The sequence below is a fragment of the Aythya fuligula genome, chromosome 3 (assembly GCF_009819795.1).
Source record: "Aythya fuligula isolate bAytFul2 chromosome 3, bAytFul2.pri, whole genome shotgun sequence".
NCBI classification, from domain to species: Eukaryota; Metazoa; Chordata; class Aves; order Anseriformes; family Anatidae; genus Aythya; species Aythya fuligula.
Genome location: NC_045561.1, coordinates 40,095,074 through 40,115,362, shown reverse-complemented (window position 1 = coordinate 40,115,362; position 20,289 = coordinate 40,095,074). Strand labels below are relative to the sequence as shown.

Here is a 20,289-nt window from a genome sequence, read left to right as displayed (position 1 = left end):
GACATACATTTTTCATTTTGTTTTTAGTTGTGTAACACCCTGGCCCTAAGTCCAGCTATCTCTCTAGGTTGGTGGGAACATGTACATAATGAACATCTGAACCTCAGAGGGATTTGTAAATGATGTTACAAGAATAGGTTCACATATCAAATGTATTTTTTAAGAATACATCTCCTGCTGAAAACAGTTTTCATGTGTTTATAATCAATTGCATTCCTTTAGTTTTAAAAATAGGAGAACTTGGTTAATTTGAAAGTGGAGGTGAGGGGACCATAAGCCTCATTTGTAATTTGTAATATATTTTTTCTTCTCAATCTTTGATACAAGATTAGCAGCAGAAGTTGTCAGGGAAGAAGTGAACAAGCATTAGGAAGTCCTTTAGTGCCACGTGTGGCACTTTGAGAAATTTCTCATTTGGGGGGCACTTGGTGAGGATACCCCACACTATCCAATGCTACTTGATCATTGGGCATTCTGGGGACTCCTTGATGGCAGTTGTGGTATGGGGCGAGCCAGGGTGGTGACAACTGCCCAGATCCCAACACAGCATTTCACCCCATTACTTATTTTTTAACCACAAAAGATAAAATCACTCTAATCTTAAAATATGTAATATCTAGCTTGTTATGTACTTTAGGATCCCTGAGTTCTTTGAAGAAGTATGGGATCATGTACTTCTGTATATCCTATGTATTTCATTCAAGAGAGAGCATGTTATAATATTGTAAACTGATGCCTGGATCTCTTGCCCCTGTGTTGCAGGACAGTGTTTCAGAGAACAATTAGTTTGCAGATAATACCACTTTATTAAAGCAGTAAATGTGTGAGTAATAAGTGGTCTCATAATTCTAAAGCAGCTAATAGCTGGGAATATTGATCAACAGCCAATTTTCAGTGCACAGAGGATGGTGAAGCTGTGCTGAATTATACCCTTCTGAAGAGTATTCCTTTTCTTCCTTATCCTTTTCTTTCTCATGCACCCTAAGACATTCTCTAGTATGCAGCCTCTTATCAAGCATCTACATGTCTGTCTGTCCCTCTGCCTTGGCAGTGGAGGGGATTTGTAAAAACTGGGTTGGGAGAAATTTGCATTGATATACTTAGACAGAAGGGTTAATACTTCAAAGCAGATTTCTGTTAACCATTTTTTTTTCATTCTGAATGACAGCATGTAGAAGCCAAAATTAGAAGCCTGCTTTCTGTCAGGGCAGAGCTCCTCTGACCCTTGCAGCCTGCACAGACTGACCGACTGTGCGGCGAGGCTGCTGATCGGGTTTCACCCACCCTCTGCTGCCCGACGGCACGCTGATGGCCCGAAACTGGCTTGATGTGAAACAGGGAGGCACCTAGGCGTGCTTGGAACCTGGAGCTCTCCTGGCCCAGGCCTGGGTGCTGGCGCCGTGCCATCTTGGCGTTCTTCTGTCATCCAGTAGCCTCGCGAGTGACCTCCAAGTAGTATGACTCAGTCCTCCTGCTAGTCAACTTCTGGTTGTTTCTTCCAAGCTGAAAACATTGTTTGAATACTTTCAGAAGGATTTTATCTACTGAACCAACATCAGCTTGTGTATAAGGGCTGTATTCACACTGTTACATTTAAATCCCCTTTCAGTCACAGTGAAGCTTCCTTGGGGCTCCTGGAGAGGCAAGGCCCTGACCCGTGAGCGTGTCTCTGTGGTGAGGGGTGGTGGTGGTTGTGATCAGAAGGAATTTCAGATTAGCTGTAACAACCACTTTGGCTTGTGCAGCTGTTTTTTGAGGGCTCCAGCTATGCAGACAGCAATGTGAAGGTATGGGCTAGGTTATGAACTTCCTACGTGTCAACAGTTCAAGGGTAGCCAGCGCTGGTTCTGTTTGCTTTACATCAGAGATATGTTAGCAAAGAAAAAGCAAGTGCTCAGCATTTACCAAGAGGGCTGAGGGGTGAAAGCCACATGGGCTGCGAATATCTGATAACACGAGGCTTAACCTGAATAAGTCGTGTGCCCATCCCGTAGGCTGTGGCCATTTTGACCCTTGTACCACTTCAGTCTGAAGCAGATAAGCATTAGCAATGAAGGAGAGGGTTTCCATGTGACCAAATACTTTTATTTGCCAGCGATAATGTAATTATGTTCATTGTACATAAAGGTACAGAAATGGAAAGAGTAAAACGTTGTATCAGTGGTGGCTACTGAAGAAGCATTTTCATAGAAAATGGGATTGTCCTTAATAACATGGACAATGTTATGTTCCGACTCATCATTCAGCAATTGCTTGCTGGAAGGGATTTTCCAGCATGGAGCCCCCTGGCCAATTGCTTTGTTCACTCCCCCACCACCCTTAGGAATTTTAACAGCTGCCAAATGTCTGGCAGGATTTAGTAAATGACTGACCAATTCTTTTCCATGTTGGAGTTAGCTTGCAAATTTGAAAGCTTGGAAAACAGGGAGGGGGGGAAGAATCCTAGCCAATAGATCATTTATTTATTTATTTTCAAAATACCAAGTTTGCCTGTTGATATCGTATATCCTACCTGTGACTGCAAAGCACTTATATCAATATGCAGTTCCTCTGCTTGAGAGAGACTGGTTCATAAGTGAATAAATCTTAAAGGCTAGCTTTTCTCCTAAATATTTTTGGAGTATCTCACAGAGGACCAGGAGACAGGGTTGGATGTATTTCCATGTCTAACTCTGGGAGCCGTCAACATCTCCTGCACTTTGCTGTAGAAGAGGCTGGCATGGCAGCTGGACCAGCCTGTGTCCTGTGTGATGCCCGTCACAGCAGGGGCAGGCAGGCAGGCCTCAAGGCCAATAGCCTTGAGGGGAGTGGAGGGACAGTGTCTTCCTAATGCCCACCGAGAAAGGAAGGGAGCTGAACTGGCAGCTGTCAGTCATGGAGATGGCATGTTGTTGCCCAGCAGATTGGCAGGGAAAGGGAAAATGGACAGTCTTGCCTGGAGGAGAGGAGCAGTAAAAAGAAATGGAAGGATGAAAGAGGAGTGAAATGGATGTCCAATTTCTTCACTTCCTATTCATCCCTCTATAAGTAACTAGCTCATTCCTAGCCTTTAGGAACACGCAGCTTCTCTGGAGGCTCCCATTTCTTTATCATTACTGTTGCTACTACCAGCAAAAGAACTAATGCACAGGAAAAGCATGCTATCCAGATGCATTTAGCTTCTTCAGAAACAAAGATGGATATTTAGCACTCCATGTGGCATTGCATAACTATGCAATCAGGCCAAAGTTTTTTGATTATTATATAGGTGACCCTGTGCCTATATGTAGAACTCCTCTTGAAACTGGCATTAACATGCATGCAGCGTAAGACACAGAAGCTCTCAAAAAGCTTATAAAGGTGTTCTTGTAACACTGGACCTTAGTCTTGCAGTTTTACATGGTGGTTATTAATCAATGCATCCTAAGCTTTTAGGATAAGCAAAGAAATAACCAGAATGTGGATGCATTTATTAAAATTGTTTTTAATTTATACAGGAATAAAATGTAGTCCCATGCATCACTTTTCTGGCAGGAGTCAAAAAACGATTCTTTGCAAGTTTACTTGCCCTTCTCTTTTAGCTGCAGTGTATACTTTCTTAATGCAAATACAAATATGAGGTCATCAGTATTTTAACAGTGTACCTTCTCAGAGTAAATCATACTGTGGCCCAAGAGGGACGACAGTGTTTACAAGTGAGGAATCTGCCATGCCATGGGAGAGGCAGGGTGCCCAGCCTGCGTTTGTTTAGCTGTTAGCAAGCATGGCACTGGGTAGTAAGCAGCCTTTAAAGGAGTGTGAGTGAATTGTAGCAGACCAGGGGATGGGTGGGGAGGTGGTTTTTTCCTGTTAACCATCCCATCATTGGATGTAACTGCTGTTGCTGTTTTATTTAAAATATGTTTCACATTGTTGTTACTGCATTCTTCTTTAGGGACATTCCAGCTATATTACACACCTTGATTGGTCCCCAGACAACAAGTATATAATGTCAAACTCAGGAGACTATGAAATACTATACTGTAAGTATGACATCAAATATACTGGAAACAGAAATATGTATTCGTTATCACAATATTTAAAAGAAGGTGTTTGATCGAGACTGTGCAAAATGCTCCCTGACAAAGGAACTAATTTGAACTTTTGTAACCTGATATCTTGATGTTATTCAGAGCTGTGTATTACCTAATGGCAATGCCAAATATAGCTTACTTCTTTACAAGGTCATAAATCAGGTTAACAGCTTAGAATTTACAGAGCAAGTGGCACTACGTTTTGATGTTGGCCCAAGGCTCCATAGATTGAAAATAATATATACAGTTGTCTAATTACTGTCAACAGTACCAGTTATTTGGGGGGAATAAAATCAGCAGGTCTGTGCCACTGTTCTGTTCTGTTGGCTTTTTTTGTGTTTTCCTTTTGTGTGTGTGTGGTTGCTTTTTTTTTTTTTTTTTAACTTGATCTTGGCTGGTGATGTTGAAAACTGAGCAAAGTAATAATACTACTTCAGTGAGTTAGTGTTGATAGCATTTTCACATTTGTCTTTTTAATATATGAAAAGGTGAATTTAATATATAGTAGTTATGTCACAAATTCAACTTACATAGTGCGTTTTAAACTACTTTTTATATTCTTTATATGGTTTTAACTAGAACAAAAGGATTGTAGTTCTTTTCCTGTAATAGGCAAGAAGAGCCAGCAGTTTAAATATCTGGCTCCTTAATATGTTCTTTCTGCCTCTCACTGCTTAGGTTTCAAATCTGGATAGTGCAGTATCTGAATGTACCAAAAGAAAGTGTTGGTCAACATAACCGCCTGTACAGGCAAGCAAAGAGCTGTGACCCGTTAGTATCGGGCTAGTTTGTTGAAAGATAGACTTTCTTTTGGGAAACAATCTTTCCTTTCCTAGTTACAGTTGAAAATCTGTCCAAGACTCCTCTGGCAGCAGTTTCTCACTGTTTTAAAAGCAGAGTTTCCTGAATGCTTGATAGAATTTTAGCACATCCGTGGAGCTATACTGAGCATAGACATTCTGCTATTACAGAATTTATTAAGGCATTTTGTACAGTAGGGGACCAAACTGCAGGGAAACGTTTCTTGAGGTACACTGATCTGAAAAGGGAAATGAGAAGTAAATGTGGCTTTTAGATATGAAGCAAAGCTTCAGATGTCTGGGATAAAGGTAATGGTGTATCTTTGTCTCTACATTGAAATTCCAGGTTGGTTTAAAGATCCATTTTGCTACTACCTCCATCAGTTTTAGGATCTTCAAAGACCACATGTATAAATCCAAAGTTACGTGCCGTAACTCATGATTCACTTTTTTTTTTTTTTACAGGGGACATTCCAAGTGGCTGCAAGCTAATCAGGAATCGTTCTGACTGTAAGGATATAGATTGGACAACATACACTTGTGTGCTGGGCTTTCAAGTGTTTGGTAAGCACAATTTAACCTTCTTTTAAGCCATTCCTTTGCATTGTGTATTTGTGATTTCTTTCTGGCACAGAGGGGATAGCCCAAAGAGATGACCACAATACTTGTCTGTGATACAGAGCAGTGGATGCTCTACAGACAGTGTATAATTGATTTATATTTAATCTTGAAGTGTAGATTTGATTTTTCTGCTATCATTTTAGGCTTCTAGTTTGGGGGACTTCAAACTTAAAAGCTGGTATTTTAAAGTGCTTATATGGCACAGGTACATTGATCTTTGTGTATGTTGATTTGGGATAGAAACAAGATAATGCAAGTATAAGTTATAGGTTGTGACTTAAAATCATGACAGCCCTTTGATAGTTGAATGAATAACACACACTGCTTCTAAAGAGCAAAAATGCTTTGAAGATAAAACAGATTCTTTACCTAGTGGTGCATTTTTAACATGTAAAGAAAAAAAAAATTATGAAGCTCACAGATCTGATTTCAGTAGTGCAGTTTGAGACTGTGGCCAAGCATTTCAAGCAGCTTTTGCTGATGGTAGCTCTTGCAGCTTTCTGGAGCTGAATACTTTCTGGAGCTTAGTGTTGTTTTGATGAAAATACTGGCCTGAGAACTGTGCACTGGGTTGCATATGTGCTTGTTTTTATTCAGTCTGTCTGTGACATCAAGAGTGAATGGCTGTTTCCTCCTAATGTTCTGTACATGCAAGCCTAGGCTGATGAAGGCTATCAGTCCACCGTAGTCATTTTTGCGTTTTTTTGCCGTTGTGGAGGTACAACTGAAATAACAGTGTAACACAAACACCTTTTCTAAGTGGAGTATCAGACAATTCAGGCAACAATAAAGTGAAAATCAAAGCTCTGTTCCACGTTAATGTGACCTTTTTCTCTAGAAGGAATGTAAATGCTTCGTAAGGCAAATATACCAAATGTTCCTTCAGGCATAGCCTGGGATCTGATACCATTTTACATTTTATGCAGAGTACTTATATCTACCAGAAATTCAGAGCTACTAGAAGGTAGCTTTGTTGCTACTGAAATTGTACCACTACATTTACTGGTACAAGAGAGAGAATAAGGGGAGCAGCTGAGTCCCAGCACTTTCCCAGAAGCATCCTTCACTCCTGACCTAAGGAGACAAGGTGTGGGAGTGCAGAAAGAATTCAGTTTCACATCTGAGTCATTCACTTACTCTCTTTAATAGCTATTGGCTAAAAGCTGCTTGTGACTGGAGCCAGGCTAGAGATGATCAGCTTTCATAATCACCATTTTGAGAAGCCATTTTACTTTTTGTTTTAAAAGAGTAGATAAGTCTGCAAATCCTGTCTGTATTCCTTTCTGGATTAATCTGAACTCTAACCTAACTCTGGATTAAGTTTAATTAGTCTCAAGTTCACTAAAAATCTTCAAAATGCCAATGGAGCTGGGAATGAAGTAGGTTAATGTGACGTTATTTTGGGGAAGAACAGAATATATTTAAACTTCCTAGCCAAGATTCATCGTGCTTTAATTTTATATTGTCTGGTGGTCTGACACCCTTTACAGAATTGTAAAATTATGGATTGGTCCCAGACAAAGACAAGTATTTTCCCATTAAATCAGACAGTGCAGCTAAGTCAAGCTAGCAGATACTTGGTGCCTGAAGGTGAAGTCTGCCTTGACTCTAGGGTGAGCTGGTTCAGCGACCCAACAAAGCCACGGGCTGCTCACTTTAATGTTCAGGAGAGAAGGTTATGTTTATGGGGTTTTGGTTTTCAGGGTTATACATGTATATTCTACTGATTCAGCTCTGTGGCAGTATGTCTGTAAGCACCAGCATTGCACTGTTGTCAGCAGAAGAAAGAGGATGGAAGAGCATGGTGGGGATGAGAACAGCTGCCAGTATTACTGCAGTGGCGTAGTGGTATCATCATTCTGCACCCCTAGCACTTGAAGTCACTTCCTTGTTTACTGCACATTTTCCACACTTTTCTCTGAGCAAATTCTTTTGAGAGGCCCAGCTGAATATCTTGAATATTCGTCTTTTTAATCTCACATTAAAAAGAAGAGGAAATAGCATAGCTTTTTGGCACAGCTGCCAAAGGTGCTAGCTGAAACTTCAGGAAACTAATTTGGAGTTAATTTATTACTCACGTCTGATGACAGTGTTTTATAGAGGAATGCAGGAGAAAGTAGAATTCATTCATTTTGAGCTACTTGAAAATTCTTTAATACATTTTTCAGATCGATTTTATTAGTTCAAGAGTACTAAAATGTTTCTAAACATTTTCCTTAGCATTTTATGTCTTTAGCATTGCTACAAGTGTAATAAACTGCCTTGGATAGTCCAGAGAAAATAAAGTTCTGACTCCATCAGCTGAAGAATGGGGAAAAAACAACAACTTTGAAGTTAAATGTTATTTGCAATTTTGCTTAAAAAGAAGGCGTTTGAAAAAGATAAGGCAGTGCTATGCTGGCAGCTTGTAATTGTAGAAAATATTCATCAGCATGTGTTATGTGTTTTTTATTCTACCAAAGCCAGTGACTATAAGGAGGAAGAAATGTTCATATCTCGTGATGGACATCCCTCTCAGTCAATCAGACACATTTTTATTTTTTTTTTAATTGAGGGGAAATTGAAGGGAAAAATTCCTCATAACTCCCTGATTAATCAGAAAAATTTAGTCTGAGCTATAAAATCTGGCATCTTTGGCATATGTTAGTATCTTATAATACCTTGTTTATCTTTTATTCAGCCTTTCTCACAGATGTGAATCACCAGCTTTGTAATGGGAATCTCTGAGGCTCTGAGGTCTTTATTTTTTGTTAAAACTACAGCCTCCCCCATCCCCAAATTATTCAGGGCTGCTCATCCAAGCAATATTGTTATTCTTTTGTCTAGACATATCCGTCTCTCTCTCTCTCTCTCTCTCTTTTTTTTTTTTTTTTTTTTTTTTAAGTTAAAGGCATGTTGAATTGTACTTAAGCACTTTCATCTATGTAACTTGTACAGGCTAGGTTTCTGTGTAAAGTATCATCAATCATCTCCTTTGAATCATGCAAATATTAAAAATTGCTCCAGATTTCATACAAACGAACAATACTTCTGCATGATGGCCTTGGCTTGTTCCATGCTTCAACATCAGTCTTGCTTTTAAAATGTTTATGCATCAGTCCAAGTGTTAATTTAACAGCTACCAGTTAAAATAAGCCCTAAGCAAGACTGAGGTTTTCAACAGGAAAAGTTGCAAGCCCAAGAGTATATCCTGACCAAGGCTAAGGGTTTGGGAGGACAGGGATGGAGGAAACAGCATTAGACAGGTAAATTACTGCAACATTTAATTCAACACCTGTTCCATTTTCCAACTTTTTACATTTTGTTATGCTTGTCTGTCGCAGCCTTATACATTTTAATTTTGTTCAAGGATACTTTTAAATAGTGTTTAAATCTACCATCACTAAATATCTGCTCTGTTCTCTCTTAGGAGTTTGGCCTGAGGGATCAGATGGGACAGACATAAATGCCCTTGTCAGATCCCATAACCGAAAAGTGATAGCAGTTGCAGATGACTTTTGTAAGGTCCATCTCTTTCAGTATCCCTGTTCCAAGCCAAAGGTAAGTCTAGACCAGGCTGGTCTATGTGCATGTTTGCGCTGAGGGATGTTTTCCTTGCTAGACACATGTTGCCAGTCCAGTTGTTTTAGAATCCGGCAGCCAAATTTGGAAGTAAAGTACTCAGGACAAAAACATGTTTTTCCCTATTAAGTTAATCTATAGTATATAATATTATATGAAAACATTATATATATATTTATATAATATGTATTATGTGAAAAAATATTTATATGTATACAAAAGTGACGTAACAATAGTCACACTTTCCTTTGCCTGGCCTTAGTGTTAAGTCCTTTACTTTTCACATAAAGATCTAAATCTGTCCCAACTTATAAGCCTTAAGAAGAGAAGAGAAGATGTGTTGTGGGGGGAAGTTGGTACTCCTGTGTGACTAAGGGGCTCTTTTGAAGGGCTGAACAAAGATATTAGTTTTAGATTTCCATATCCTGTGCTCTTCTGCTTAAGATTGTGATTTTTCTTTCCTGCTTATTTCAATAGGCCCCAAGTCACAAATACAGTGCTCACAGTAGTCATGTGACAAACGTCAGCTTTACCCATAGTGATGGTCACTTAATCTCAACTGGAGGGAAAGACATGAGTATTATTCAATGGAAACTCATGGAAAAGGTAACTCTACCACAAAATGACATTGTCGTAGACATCGGTTCAACCAAATTGCCCATCCCTGCCAGTGAAAATGCTGTACAGTCTCCTGCACCTCTCCCACAACCTTTTAGTGAAATGAACCAAAACGAAAGTGTAACTGGCAGCTCTCCAGCTTCCTTGGAGAGCAACTTGGAGCAGTCCGCAGAGGCCAGTGAGGAGCAAAGCGAGGAGCAAAGTGACGGGAGCAGCCTGGATCCTGCTGAGCCGGGCTACGAGGAGCCCTCCAATGAAACGAGCGAGGAGCACAGTGAGGCCACAGTCACTGAAGAGCAGCAAGATAACTCGCCGGTGTCGTAATGCTCCCAGCTCAGACCGTTGTTATTTTCCCTTGGTGTGCGTGCTTTCATTACAGGGTGAGGGTTCAAATAAGGAAAAGTAGCTGAGATTGGTGACCACTCCAGCTTTTGAGTTTTGGTGAGATTTTTAGTCTGAGCTTCAGTTCAATATGTGGAACCATCCCAAGGGCCTGGCTTTGATGGTTTGTGTCATGATATGGTCAAAGTTAGTAGTGGACATTATCATAGATCCATTTCAGTACTGAAATTGCTGTTAGGAAGTGGCATGAAACATATACTGGAAAAAAGGTTAGCTCTAAGAATTAGCTGAAATAGACCACCTTACCTATGTGAAAGGGCTTTCTGAAAGAACCGAATGGATGAGAAGCACTGAGCAATTCCAGCTGAGGAGTACCATGCTGCTTTTTCCAGGTGCGAAGACAAACAAAAACCAAAAAGTTCTTGGTAGGGCTGTTTTCCTTTGTTTTTTCTTAATCAGAAAAATAGAGGAAAAACAATGCAATGATGCCACGTGTATGGCAATGCCTTCTTGATCTAACACATATGCAATTTTCTAACACTACTAATTCCTAGAGGAGTCTGGACATGCTCACAGTTGGTCTGCCCTGGGTGCTGCTAGTTCTAAGGCAAATCCTATCAAGGAACAGTGTCAGCTGTTCCATTTTTACAGACTATTTAATAACAGACTAACGAATTATTGGTCTGTTTCACTTTTCATGACCAGAAAGTTGATTTAAACAGTAGGATGTAATTTTCTTCAGAGAATTGCTTGCCTAGAGAGTTTGAAACTTAAGAGAGTCTTTACAGTGACTTTGATGTGAACGGCAGAGAATGCACGGCAAGAACACAGACTTCAGATGGGCTCCAGAGTTAAACTTTAAGCCTTCAAGCAGAACTTGCTCCATCACTAGTAGGATAAATATAAATACAGTTAACTTAAATTATTAAATTGGTGCTTGGGATTAGTGTATTAAGTTGGTATTTTTTTTCTTAATTTTTAGAGGTAACTCTAAAAATCATTAAACTGCAATCTTTTTTTCTTTTTTTTCTTTTTTTTTTTTTTCTGGCTTTTTTAGCAGTTGTGATATAAGCATACAGTAATTTAGATTATGTGATTTTCTTTTTTTCCCCCCTCCGACTTGCTGATCTATTTTTGTGATTTTTTTTTTCTACCCTTACTCCCACCACAACCTCTCCCTGGGTTGCTCTAAGCCATGCAGCTCTCATGTGGCTATACCTGGCCAGTTACGGGATATCTTGGCATTTGGAAAGTAATTTTTTTTACAAAGTTTGTCAGATAGCTACAGTTTTTTTCTTAAGTGCATACGTTTTCTACTTTAAAAAGATATAGATTTACTGACAGATATCCATTTCCTATGTACTTGTTTATATTTTGATTACATAGAATTTTCTTTTTTAACTTGCTGCATTGTGCTGGTATTTTAGTTTTTAGTTAGAATATCATGTTTAGATACTTTGGATGAGTTCATAAGTCTTAATTGTGCAAGCGTTTACGTGATTGTGCCATTCCAAAGTGCATCAAAACTGTCATTCCCTTACTAGTATCTTCTCAGGAGAAATGCTACAGATCAGGTATTTAGTCATCATTTGGAAAGATAAAAACAAATGGACTCCCAAAGGACATTTAGAACATTTATATATAAAATATATAAATATATATATACACGCATATATATATATATATAAATATCCTCTTGTTTACAACAGTTCAAGAAAACCTCAAAGTAGTTCCCTCCGGATGGAGGGAGATATGGATTCCAAGCAACCCATCTGTTTAAACTGTGCTCTGTACATAGTGTTTTACTGGAGAGCTCTTGTATGCCTGACTTGCGAATTTGCCAAATAGCAGCAGTGGAAGATAAAGATCAACTCATCAAAGTGTATGGTTCCAAATGAGGAATATGCTGTAGGTTTAGAAAATAATCCTAGTAAAGGAAAAAGGATTTTAGAGCTAATGAGGCATGGAGCTCTCTGTCATTTTTATGAACTCCACGTAAGCAACACATTTCATTTGGAACATCTGTCACCTGGGGTTGCCATGTAAAGTGAGAGTTATATAGTTGTGATATTCTTGTGTTTGTAGTTCAGAAGACTCTACTAATATGCAAAAAGCCTTACAGCTTTCAATTGCTGGCAACTACTGTTTAACAAATAATTAAATCTGTGATAATGGATGGAAATGGGTGGGATTATGTAACTGTAGATGTTTTAGAAAAATAATTGTGAATGAATTTTGATTAAGAGTGTTTCATGTGAAGATGTTTGAGCCATTTCTATCTATCATGCATTCCTGTCTCAAGGCAGAACATTTTGAAGATTAAAAAAATAATAAAATAATCAAAATAAGATAGTGCAGTGTTTTGTTTTGTTTTCTGTATTATCCTGGCTTCTTCTGTATGCAAATTGCATGTCGTCATCATGTATGTATTCAATGTCTGGGTCTATGATGTTAGAAAACAAAGAAAAGAACCTTGTCTAACTTGTGCTTTCTTGATAGGCTCCTGGACTTCATTAAAAAAAAAAAATAATAATTCATTCAGCAACATGAATAAGGCTGACACTCCTAAATATTGTTCTTGCTTACTTTACAAAAGTTATCTGACATTTCCATTTTCCACTGTTGGTTAATAGCCTACACTACACTACCCTTCTGCAACTAATTGATGGTCATCATGGGATTACAAATAAGTATTTGTCATGTGCATTGCAATCTACCTTCCTGGGTTCTACTTGCTTCTTTAAGTCATGTGAAAAGTACAAACATATTTTGGAAATAAAATGGATACAATATGCTTTAGTTTCTTAACATACTCCTTGTGAAAGATTCTTAGTGTTTTATAAGGCTTTGAATCATCTCCATTGCTTGCAGCTGGTTTCTGTCATTCACTAAAGGAGGGTGGAGTGTAGAAGAAAGAAACCTCCAAGATAGCCAAATACCTTATGTTTATCCTTGCTTAAAAAAATAAAATTAAAAAAAAATAATAAATCATTGCCACCCCCATTGAGGTTTCCAATCAAACTGGAAACCTCCATGATGCTTCTTTTCCACCAAATTTTCTTGAGTATGTTGTTCTGAACTGGAGCAACAGGCAGATATGCTAAGGTCATGCTATATGTTTCCATTCTTGCAATATGCATCTATATCAGAAGCATGGCATGCAAAGTTTTAATCAGGTTTTACATATAGAGGAGTATGGATATGATCACATACTACATGTTGTCTTCTTGTTGTTGTTTATCGAAATACAAGTTCCAGGGTAGTGAGAGCTACAGTTGTAGATGGGTAATGATGAACCAAGCATTTCTTAGGTTTGATCTTACTGTAATTCTCATTATAAATATCAAGTTCTCGTGTGTTATGTTCCAGCCTCTTTTTTTTTTTTTTTTAATCGTCCCAAGAATGCATAGATTCTGGCTCTAATTTTCTTTGAAAATAGAGCAAAAAATAAATTTTGATTGTAACATTCATGATAGCATGCTGCTCAATGTATTTTATACTTTGTTTTGCTCCATGAGATAAGTTATGCCCCCTTTTTTCTTTCAGTTTAGTGCAGTATTTCAGTTGAATAATCAGGACAAAAATAAGTAGGAAGTCCTTGTGAAATTTAGCTTGGCTGGGCCAAACAAACAACAAATTCTCCTTTCCGCTGCCTCATGCCAATGAAATGTTGGTTCCTGGCAATGAAAGGATTAATATTACATGTGATGGATTTTACTTGTGTGATATTTGTGCTGCTTGTTTGCTTTCTTTCTGAACAAGTCCGAGCCCATTGCCTAATCTTTATTTCTGACAGATGGTTTCTGTACTAATACTTTAATCAACTAAGAATGAAAAATTGCTTACAGTAGGGTTATACAATTAATGAGAATGGGCAGCATACACGTTGTAAACTATTTAATGTACCCGGCAGTGTATTTGTGTGCATACATGTATGCAAACATCAAACAGATACTACTGCTGTAGGCCATTTGTCATGCTTGAAAGAGAAACATAGGCTGCTTCACACTGCGGTGAATTAAAGTTTAGGAGCATGGGACAGGGGGAAAATCCTTCCCAGCAAGATGGCAAGGTGAGAGGGCCGGGGGAGAGGCACACCAGTTGTACCAGAGCTGTGCTTCCCAGCCCAGGACCCAGCGCCCTCCCTTCAGGTCCAGCTGTGGCCCTCATTTGGGATGAGCTGAGATGAAGCTCCTGACACATCCCCTAAAGTAAAAGTTCCCTAAGAGGTGTTTCAGAGTTACGAGGCATTTTATTTGGTAAGTGGAAACCCCCTGGAATATGTCTGTTAGCCTTGCTACCTTAAACTGACCGTAGCCCTCAAATTCCTCTTTATAAAGACAGAAAAAAGCCTTGGAGTTGAGAAGCTTTGATGCCTCCTGGTACAGCTGAGTGCATTCAGGAGTGCTGGGGAGGGAGGAAGGTGAAATTCACCACTGAGGAGAGACTCCAGTGGCTGGACTCCTGCTGCCATTGAAGAAGGAGGGGGGAAAAAAGCAGAACAGAAACCCCTGGACGCTTTACTTAAGGCCCTGTATCAAAAAAACTAACCTGACTTAAAGGAAGAAAGAGGGTGGTGTTATCACTGGACAATTAAAAACAAACAAACAAAAAAGACTATCCTCACCCCACTACCTTCCCCACCAAAATGCCTGTCTTTTGTTTGTATGATAAAGGTTGCAAGAGCATTCAGTTTTTCTGTAAGGGTTGTTTAGAGAAATAACAAGTTTGTGGAGAGTTTTTCTGGGTTTAATTTTTTAATGAATAATTCTAGAAAATTGGTTTCTCCCAAAAGGTTTTATTAAATATCACTAAATACGGAAAGAGTCTACCTGTTCAAGTGATCTGTGTGTCCTTGTGATTCAAGGGGTGGGTTTTTCAACCCCATATCTTCTTCTGGAGGAAACCTCTGGGCACTTCCCAGCTTTCCTGAGATGTTCTGTGGAGTCAGAAAAACCTGTGCCTTGTGAGCAGCCCCTGCCATGCACCTCTGGGTCACAATGTCATATTATTTTGCCGTCTGATAACCACCTTGCTTTGCTGTTTTCTTGGGATTTCTGTAAAAGACATTTTCTATAATTCCTTAAAGTCTGTCTGGATTATAGTCATTTACAGTTACATTGTCCCTACTTTTAGTTGGTGTTGTTGTTTGTGATAAAGCACCTTTGAGTTAGTTTCTAGAACATGCTTTTGTATGGTGAGCCAAATAATTGCTCCAGCTAGCCCTTGAGATACCATATTGCCTGTTGTGGGACGTTTCAGCAATTTGATGTTTCTGTCATGCACCGCTTGTTTTGCAAGCTGCCCTTGTGCTGAATCCTCCCTGTCACACAGCCTGTTCTTCATCCTGTGTGCCTCAACGCTCTTCCAGTCTAACAGCAAAAGAGGTGGCATTTGCTTATTGCTTACAGTGCTGTTTCAGAACTTATTTCAGCCTCCTTTCAATATGCCATCTTCTCATAACAGCCAGTGTCTGCACATTCCCTCCCTTCTCCCTCCTCCACACTTCTGTCAAGTAAGGATCAGTCCTTCACCTGGCAGTGTTCCTTCCTTTTAGTCTCTCTTTTGTACATTCACACGTTCTCTATAACTGCATGCAGAAACGTCACAGAAGCAGAAAGTCCCAAGCCACCTGCATCCGATAAGGGATGCAGCCTCAAAAGCCAACTATTATGGAATTGGAATAATTCCTGGTATTTTGTATTGTATAAATGAAGGTCTGTGTCTGGCACTGTGTGCATGCTGATGGTAGAACTGGGAACTTGATAAGCTATGTGTGACTGAGGTAGAAGGAGACCAGAACAGATTTAATGTTATTGCAACATCAGAGAGGCCTGGAGGCTCAACTGGAACTCAGGAGAAATAAAAACAGAAAAAAAAATAATAATAATAAAAAAAAAATAAATCTTCAGCAAAACAGAAAAGTTTCAGTTTGACAGTGAAAGGGTGAGAAAACAACTACATAATGTACAAAGGACGTAAGTATATGCTAAGCTTGCTCTCATTATCTTCGGACATAAAGGTGGGTGTGGGCTATATCCCTGCTGGACTCACTTTGTTTTACAGAGAAGCTGTGAAATCCACTGTAAGCAGAATTTCAGCGGAAAAGATTGTTTTCAGTATTGCATTGATTTGAATTTTTCCTTGAAGATTTGTACAGCACAGTCTTAAGACTGGAGAGAGCAGTCCAAATCTTGTCTGTGCACAGGTACCCAACACTGCTAATGCTAAGCAGATCTTTGTCACAAATGTTTAATGTGAAGTGGCTGTAGCATAGACAAGGCTCTTGAAAGGATCCTATTTGCACCAAGTTTAGCAAATGTCAAATTAAATGTCAGTTGAGCGTGTAAAGCTGATTTTCTTACATCAAAAGCTGCAATGCATTTTTAAGATTACATGTCTCCTATTTTGTGAAGGGCAATCTTGTGGTATTTCTGCCAACTGGGAGAGAAAAAAATGTGAAACATTTTAAATGGTTGGAAAAGCTTACCTAGGACAGATTTATCAGGACAGGATCCATCCCACACTTTGCCAGGACCATGTGTACACCCACATTACACTTTGCTTATCCTGTAGTATTTTGAGTTAGACTCAATAATTCCTTAGGAATAAAAATACCCCACAAATAAATATCTTCCAGATTATTCTGTCAATGAATGCCTCTGAAATTTCTTTCTGAGTACGTCCCTTGCTCTGATAGGTCTTTCTTCAATTATCTATAGTGTTTCTGAATGTTTTTCTCTCTTTAGGAGATGATAACATTCCAGGCTATTTCCATCAATTAAATCAAACTCTGCCTCTCTAACCATCACAATCATTTTATGGTTTTCAAATTATCTTCTGAAAATTCAGCTGCCACGAAAAAGCCATCCTGCTTAAGTTGCAGGTAGAGACCAGGTAGGATAGGTTGTGTAAATATGTAAGTGCATGTACCTGATACCAGCCAGTGGTGGCTGTGGGCAGCTTTCTGCTCCACAGCAAACGATGGAGGTCCATCAAGGTCTCTTGGTTTTCGTGAGTATTATGCCCTGGCATTATCAATTCTGGTGATATTCTTGGAGCTGTTTCACATACTTGGATTACTTTCTCCCAGAGTGTTTTCAGTTTAGCAGCAGCACACAGACTATCAAGATCCATGAATTTTTAAGAGAGGAGGGGAAAAATTTTTGTACTCAGAGTTTTCATTTACTGACTTGATTTTTACATTTTTTCTTAATTCTCTCACAGATTTAAACACGGTTGACTGGAAATGGGCAAAGGAACATATGGTCACAAGGTCTGCCACAGGTTTGACCACAAAGCTTATTCCAGTATTTCCCCCATCTCTCTGGAGTCTGACCAAGGTCACAGATTTTAATGTCACAGATAGTATGAAAGACATTCTGTTTTAATTCTGTTATAAGGAAAGACCTAGGGAAGCTAAGGGTTGTATCCCATTTTGGGCCCTGAATTATTGCCAACTATAACATCTCCCCCTCGCATGTGCTATCTCCTGAGAATCATCCTGTGGGAATAAAGCATTACTCTACAGTGAAGAGCAGGAAGGGGTTTTGAGTGTAGGGGGGAGGGCTGTAGATGGGAGAACTGCCATAAATGGCTTATGTTACACTCCAGCTTTTTGATGATTTGAAAATGTTTCTAAAGACTTGTCTCAAGAAAAATTCTGGGAATCAACTCATGAGTTTTAGACTAGGTACAGCTTCAAGAATTTGCATGCACTGAGAGTTTGGCATAGGGGCACTTTGCTCTGTGCATGTCTTTTCACATCTGTCATGCTGTGTCTCTGTAAAAATATGTATTTAATGAAATGTGCAAGAAGTGGAGGGAATGAGAATCATATGTGCAAAGGATTGGGCAAGATCAGCCTGACATGAAACTGTTTTGATATCCTTAACCTGATTTGTTTGTTTTCGGTTTTTGTTTGTTTTCAAATTTTCAAAGGCCCTCTGTGATGATTATTCTAGGAAGTTCTCAAGGAATTCCAGTCCACAGTCATTTTCAGGGCAGACTTGCCTTTAAAAAATAATAAAATTCACTGTTGCTTTCTACTGTCATCCAAAATTGATCAAACTATTCCTGATGGTTTGAAGAAGCATCAGAACAGTGAGGTTGCATAGTACTGAATATAGTAGCTGAACATTAGAGATAAAGGTGTCATTGTTTTGACTAGGACAGAGGTATTTCTCTTCATAGAGGCTCACTAAATGCTGTATTTGGGCTTTTTGATGAAAATAGTGGTGTTAACACACCAATGTTTTAGTTGTTGCAGAGCAGTGCTCACACAGCGCCAAAGACCTTTCTGCTCCTGGTGCTGCCCTGCCAGCGGGAGGCTGAGGGCACACCAGGAGCTGCGAGGAGGCACAGCCAAGACAGCTGGCCCAGGCCAACTAAAAGGTACCATGTGGCATCGTGATCAGCAATAACAGCTGAGGTAAAGAGAGAGGAAGGGGGAGGGCATTTGGAGTGATGGCGTTTGCCTTCCCAAGAAACCATTACATGTGATGGGCTCTGGAAGTGGCTGAACATCTGCCTTCTGATGGGAAGTAGTGAATGAATTCCTTGTTCTGCTTTGCTTCTGCCACATAGCTTTTGCTTTACATAGTGAAATGTCTTTGTCTCAGCCCATGAGTTCTTACACTTTTACCTTTCCAATTCTCTCCCCATCCCACCTGAGGAGAGTGAGCGAGCATCTGGATGGTGCTGAGCTGCCTCCTGGGGCTAAACCACAGCAAAAGGCAATTCCAAACAGTAAGAGCTAACAAGACACAAGGCAATGGGAACTATGTTGTGCAATTTTTTTCAAAACTTGTTACAACGCACACTTTCCTAAAGCATTTTCCTCACTGATAGTTCTCAACCAAACTTTTTCAGTGCTCTGTTTTTCTAGGGACACTCTGGAATTAGATGTACTTTTGATAGTGATCTTAGCATTTGTTCATAATTCTCATTTTCTAGTATTTGTGTTCATCTTGAGTTGTTATATCGTTAAAAAAAAAAAAAAAAAAAAAAAAAAAGGAATCTGGATACAAGCTCAGCTTTCAGAAATCATGCCTTCACCATCCATTCAACCCTTCAGGAGACTTGGATTTTATTATTTTGCTTTTCAACCCAAGCAAGTTCTGAAATCTCCCCTCCAACAGGTATTTATTCTGTGACTCTGTATTAGCACTTTCCTTAACACAGAGGAACTGATATGGTCAATTTTGACATTTGTCCTTCAAGGAAACACACTGCAATTGAGGAACTGCATTGAGTAATTATGAATTCAAGGTGAAGCTGTTGAACTTTGTCCTCCAAATTTCCTCTGGACAGTCCATGTATTATAGAATACACCAGAGTGTACTACCCCTATTTTTATTTTTTTTTCCTCCTTTGCCTGTTGTAAAAGTAAAACATTTGGTCACTATCATCTGAAAGTTTAGAGCTTTACCTATAAGAACTTGGGTTATACTCTTTTGTAGTAATGGCCAGTCCTGTTGTAGGCTGTCTTGTAGGTCACCTAACTCATCTCTGTTTACCATTTCAGTGTGTTAAAGCTACATATCAGTGTTTTTTGTCTTTCTCACCAACAGGTGAAAATCTGTCTGGGTGGAAAAATGCTCATGCCTCCTAACTTAAATCTGTAAAAATCATAGATCCAATGAGTACAGGGTGATGTGCAATGAGACAGTTTTTTTTTCTCATGATGGAGCTAGAGTACACCTTGGGAAATTGTAGTGCTTTGCTGAAATTTCTACAGAGACCTTTCAAGCCATTTTTGCAGGACCCCCCCCACACACACTCCTTATTTTTGATGAATTATTTTGATTAGTTTACAGTACCTTTGTTATAGCCATGATTATCTAAGTCGGCTCTGCGTGGGCTTGTGTTAAGACTGAAACTAAACAGTGCTGCACAGTTGCTTTTCAGTGTTGGAAATGTTTTCAAAAAATATCTCTGCCTGGATATATTTTTCATGTTGTTTATTTTTACTTTCCCATTCACTTTCAGAACATCTGGTATTTTTCTTTGCTGCAGGTAAAAACTAATCATTTAACCTCTCTGCCCAAATTTTGACCTCCAAGTGAATGGTATAATCATAAGGATATCTAGTCCGGGCAATGGCCAAAAAAGGTGCTGTTTTTTTTTAATTTTTTTTTTTTTTTCCCCTCACCAGAGTAGACTGTGAGTTTGCAGAAATAGGATTTTGCCTCAACAGTACATTTAGAGATTTTTTTTTTTCTCAATTAGCAACTTGTATTTTAATGCAGCCAGTCTATAAGGCTCATATTTAAGCTGTTCACTTTCTAGGAACT

The 20,289-nt window shown here is 39.1% G+C and overlaps 1 protein-coding gene across 4 annotated transcripts in view; it reads left to right on the top strand.

The window, feature by feature from the left end:
* EML4 (EMAP like 4) overlaps positions 1-10,422 on the top strand; it is a 154,838-nt gene extending 144,416 nt beyond the window's left edge. For all 4 annotated transcript variants that reach the window (XM_032183589.1, XM_032183590.1, XM_032183588.1 and 1 more), the window contains 4 exons: positions 3,914-4,001; positions 5,318-5,416; positions 8,883-9,013; positions 9,512-10,422. In XM_032183589.1, the coding sequence (XP_032039480.1) occupies positions 3,914-4,001; positions 5,318-5,416; positions 8,883-9,013; positions 9,512-9,976 (783 nt within the window). In that variant the 3' untranslated portion in view covers positions 9,977-10,422. The remainder of the gene's footprint in view (positions 1-3,913; positions 4,002-5,317; positions 5,417-8,882; positions 9,014-9,511) is intronic.
* Positions 10,423-20,289: the final 9,867 nt, after the last annotated feature.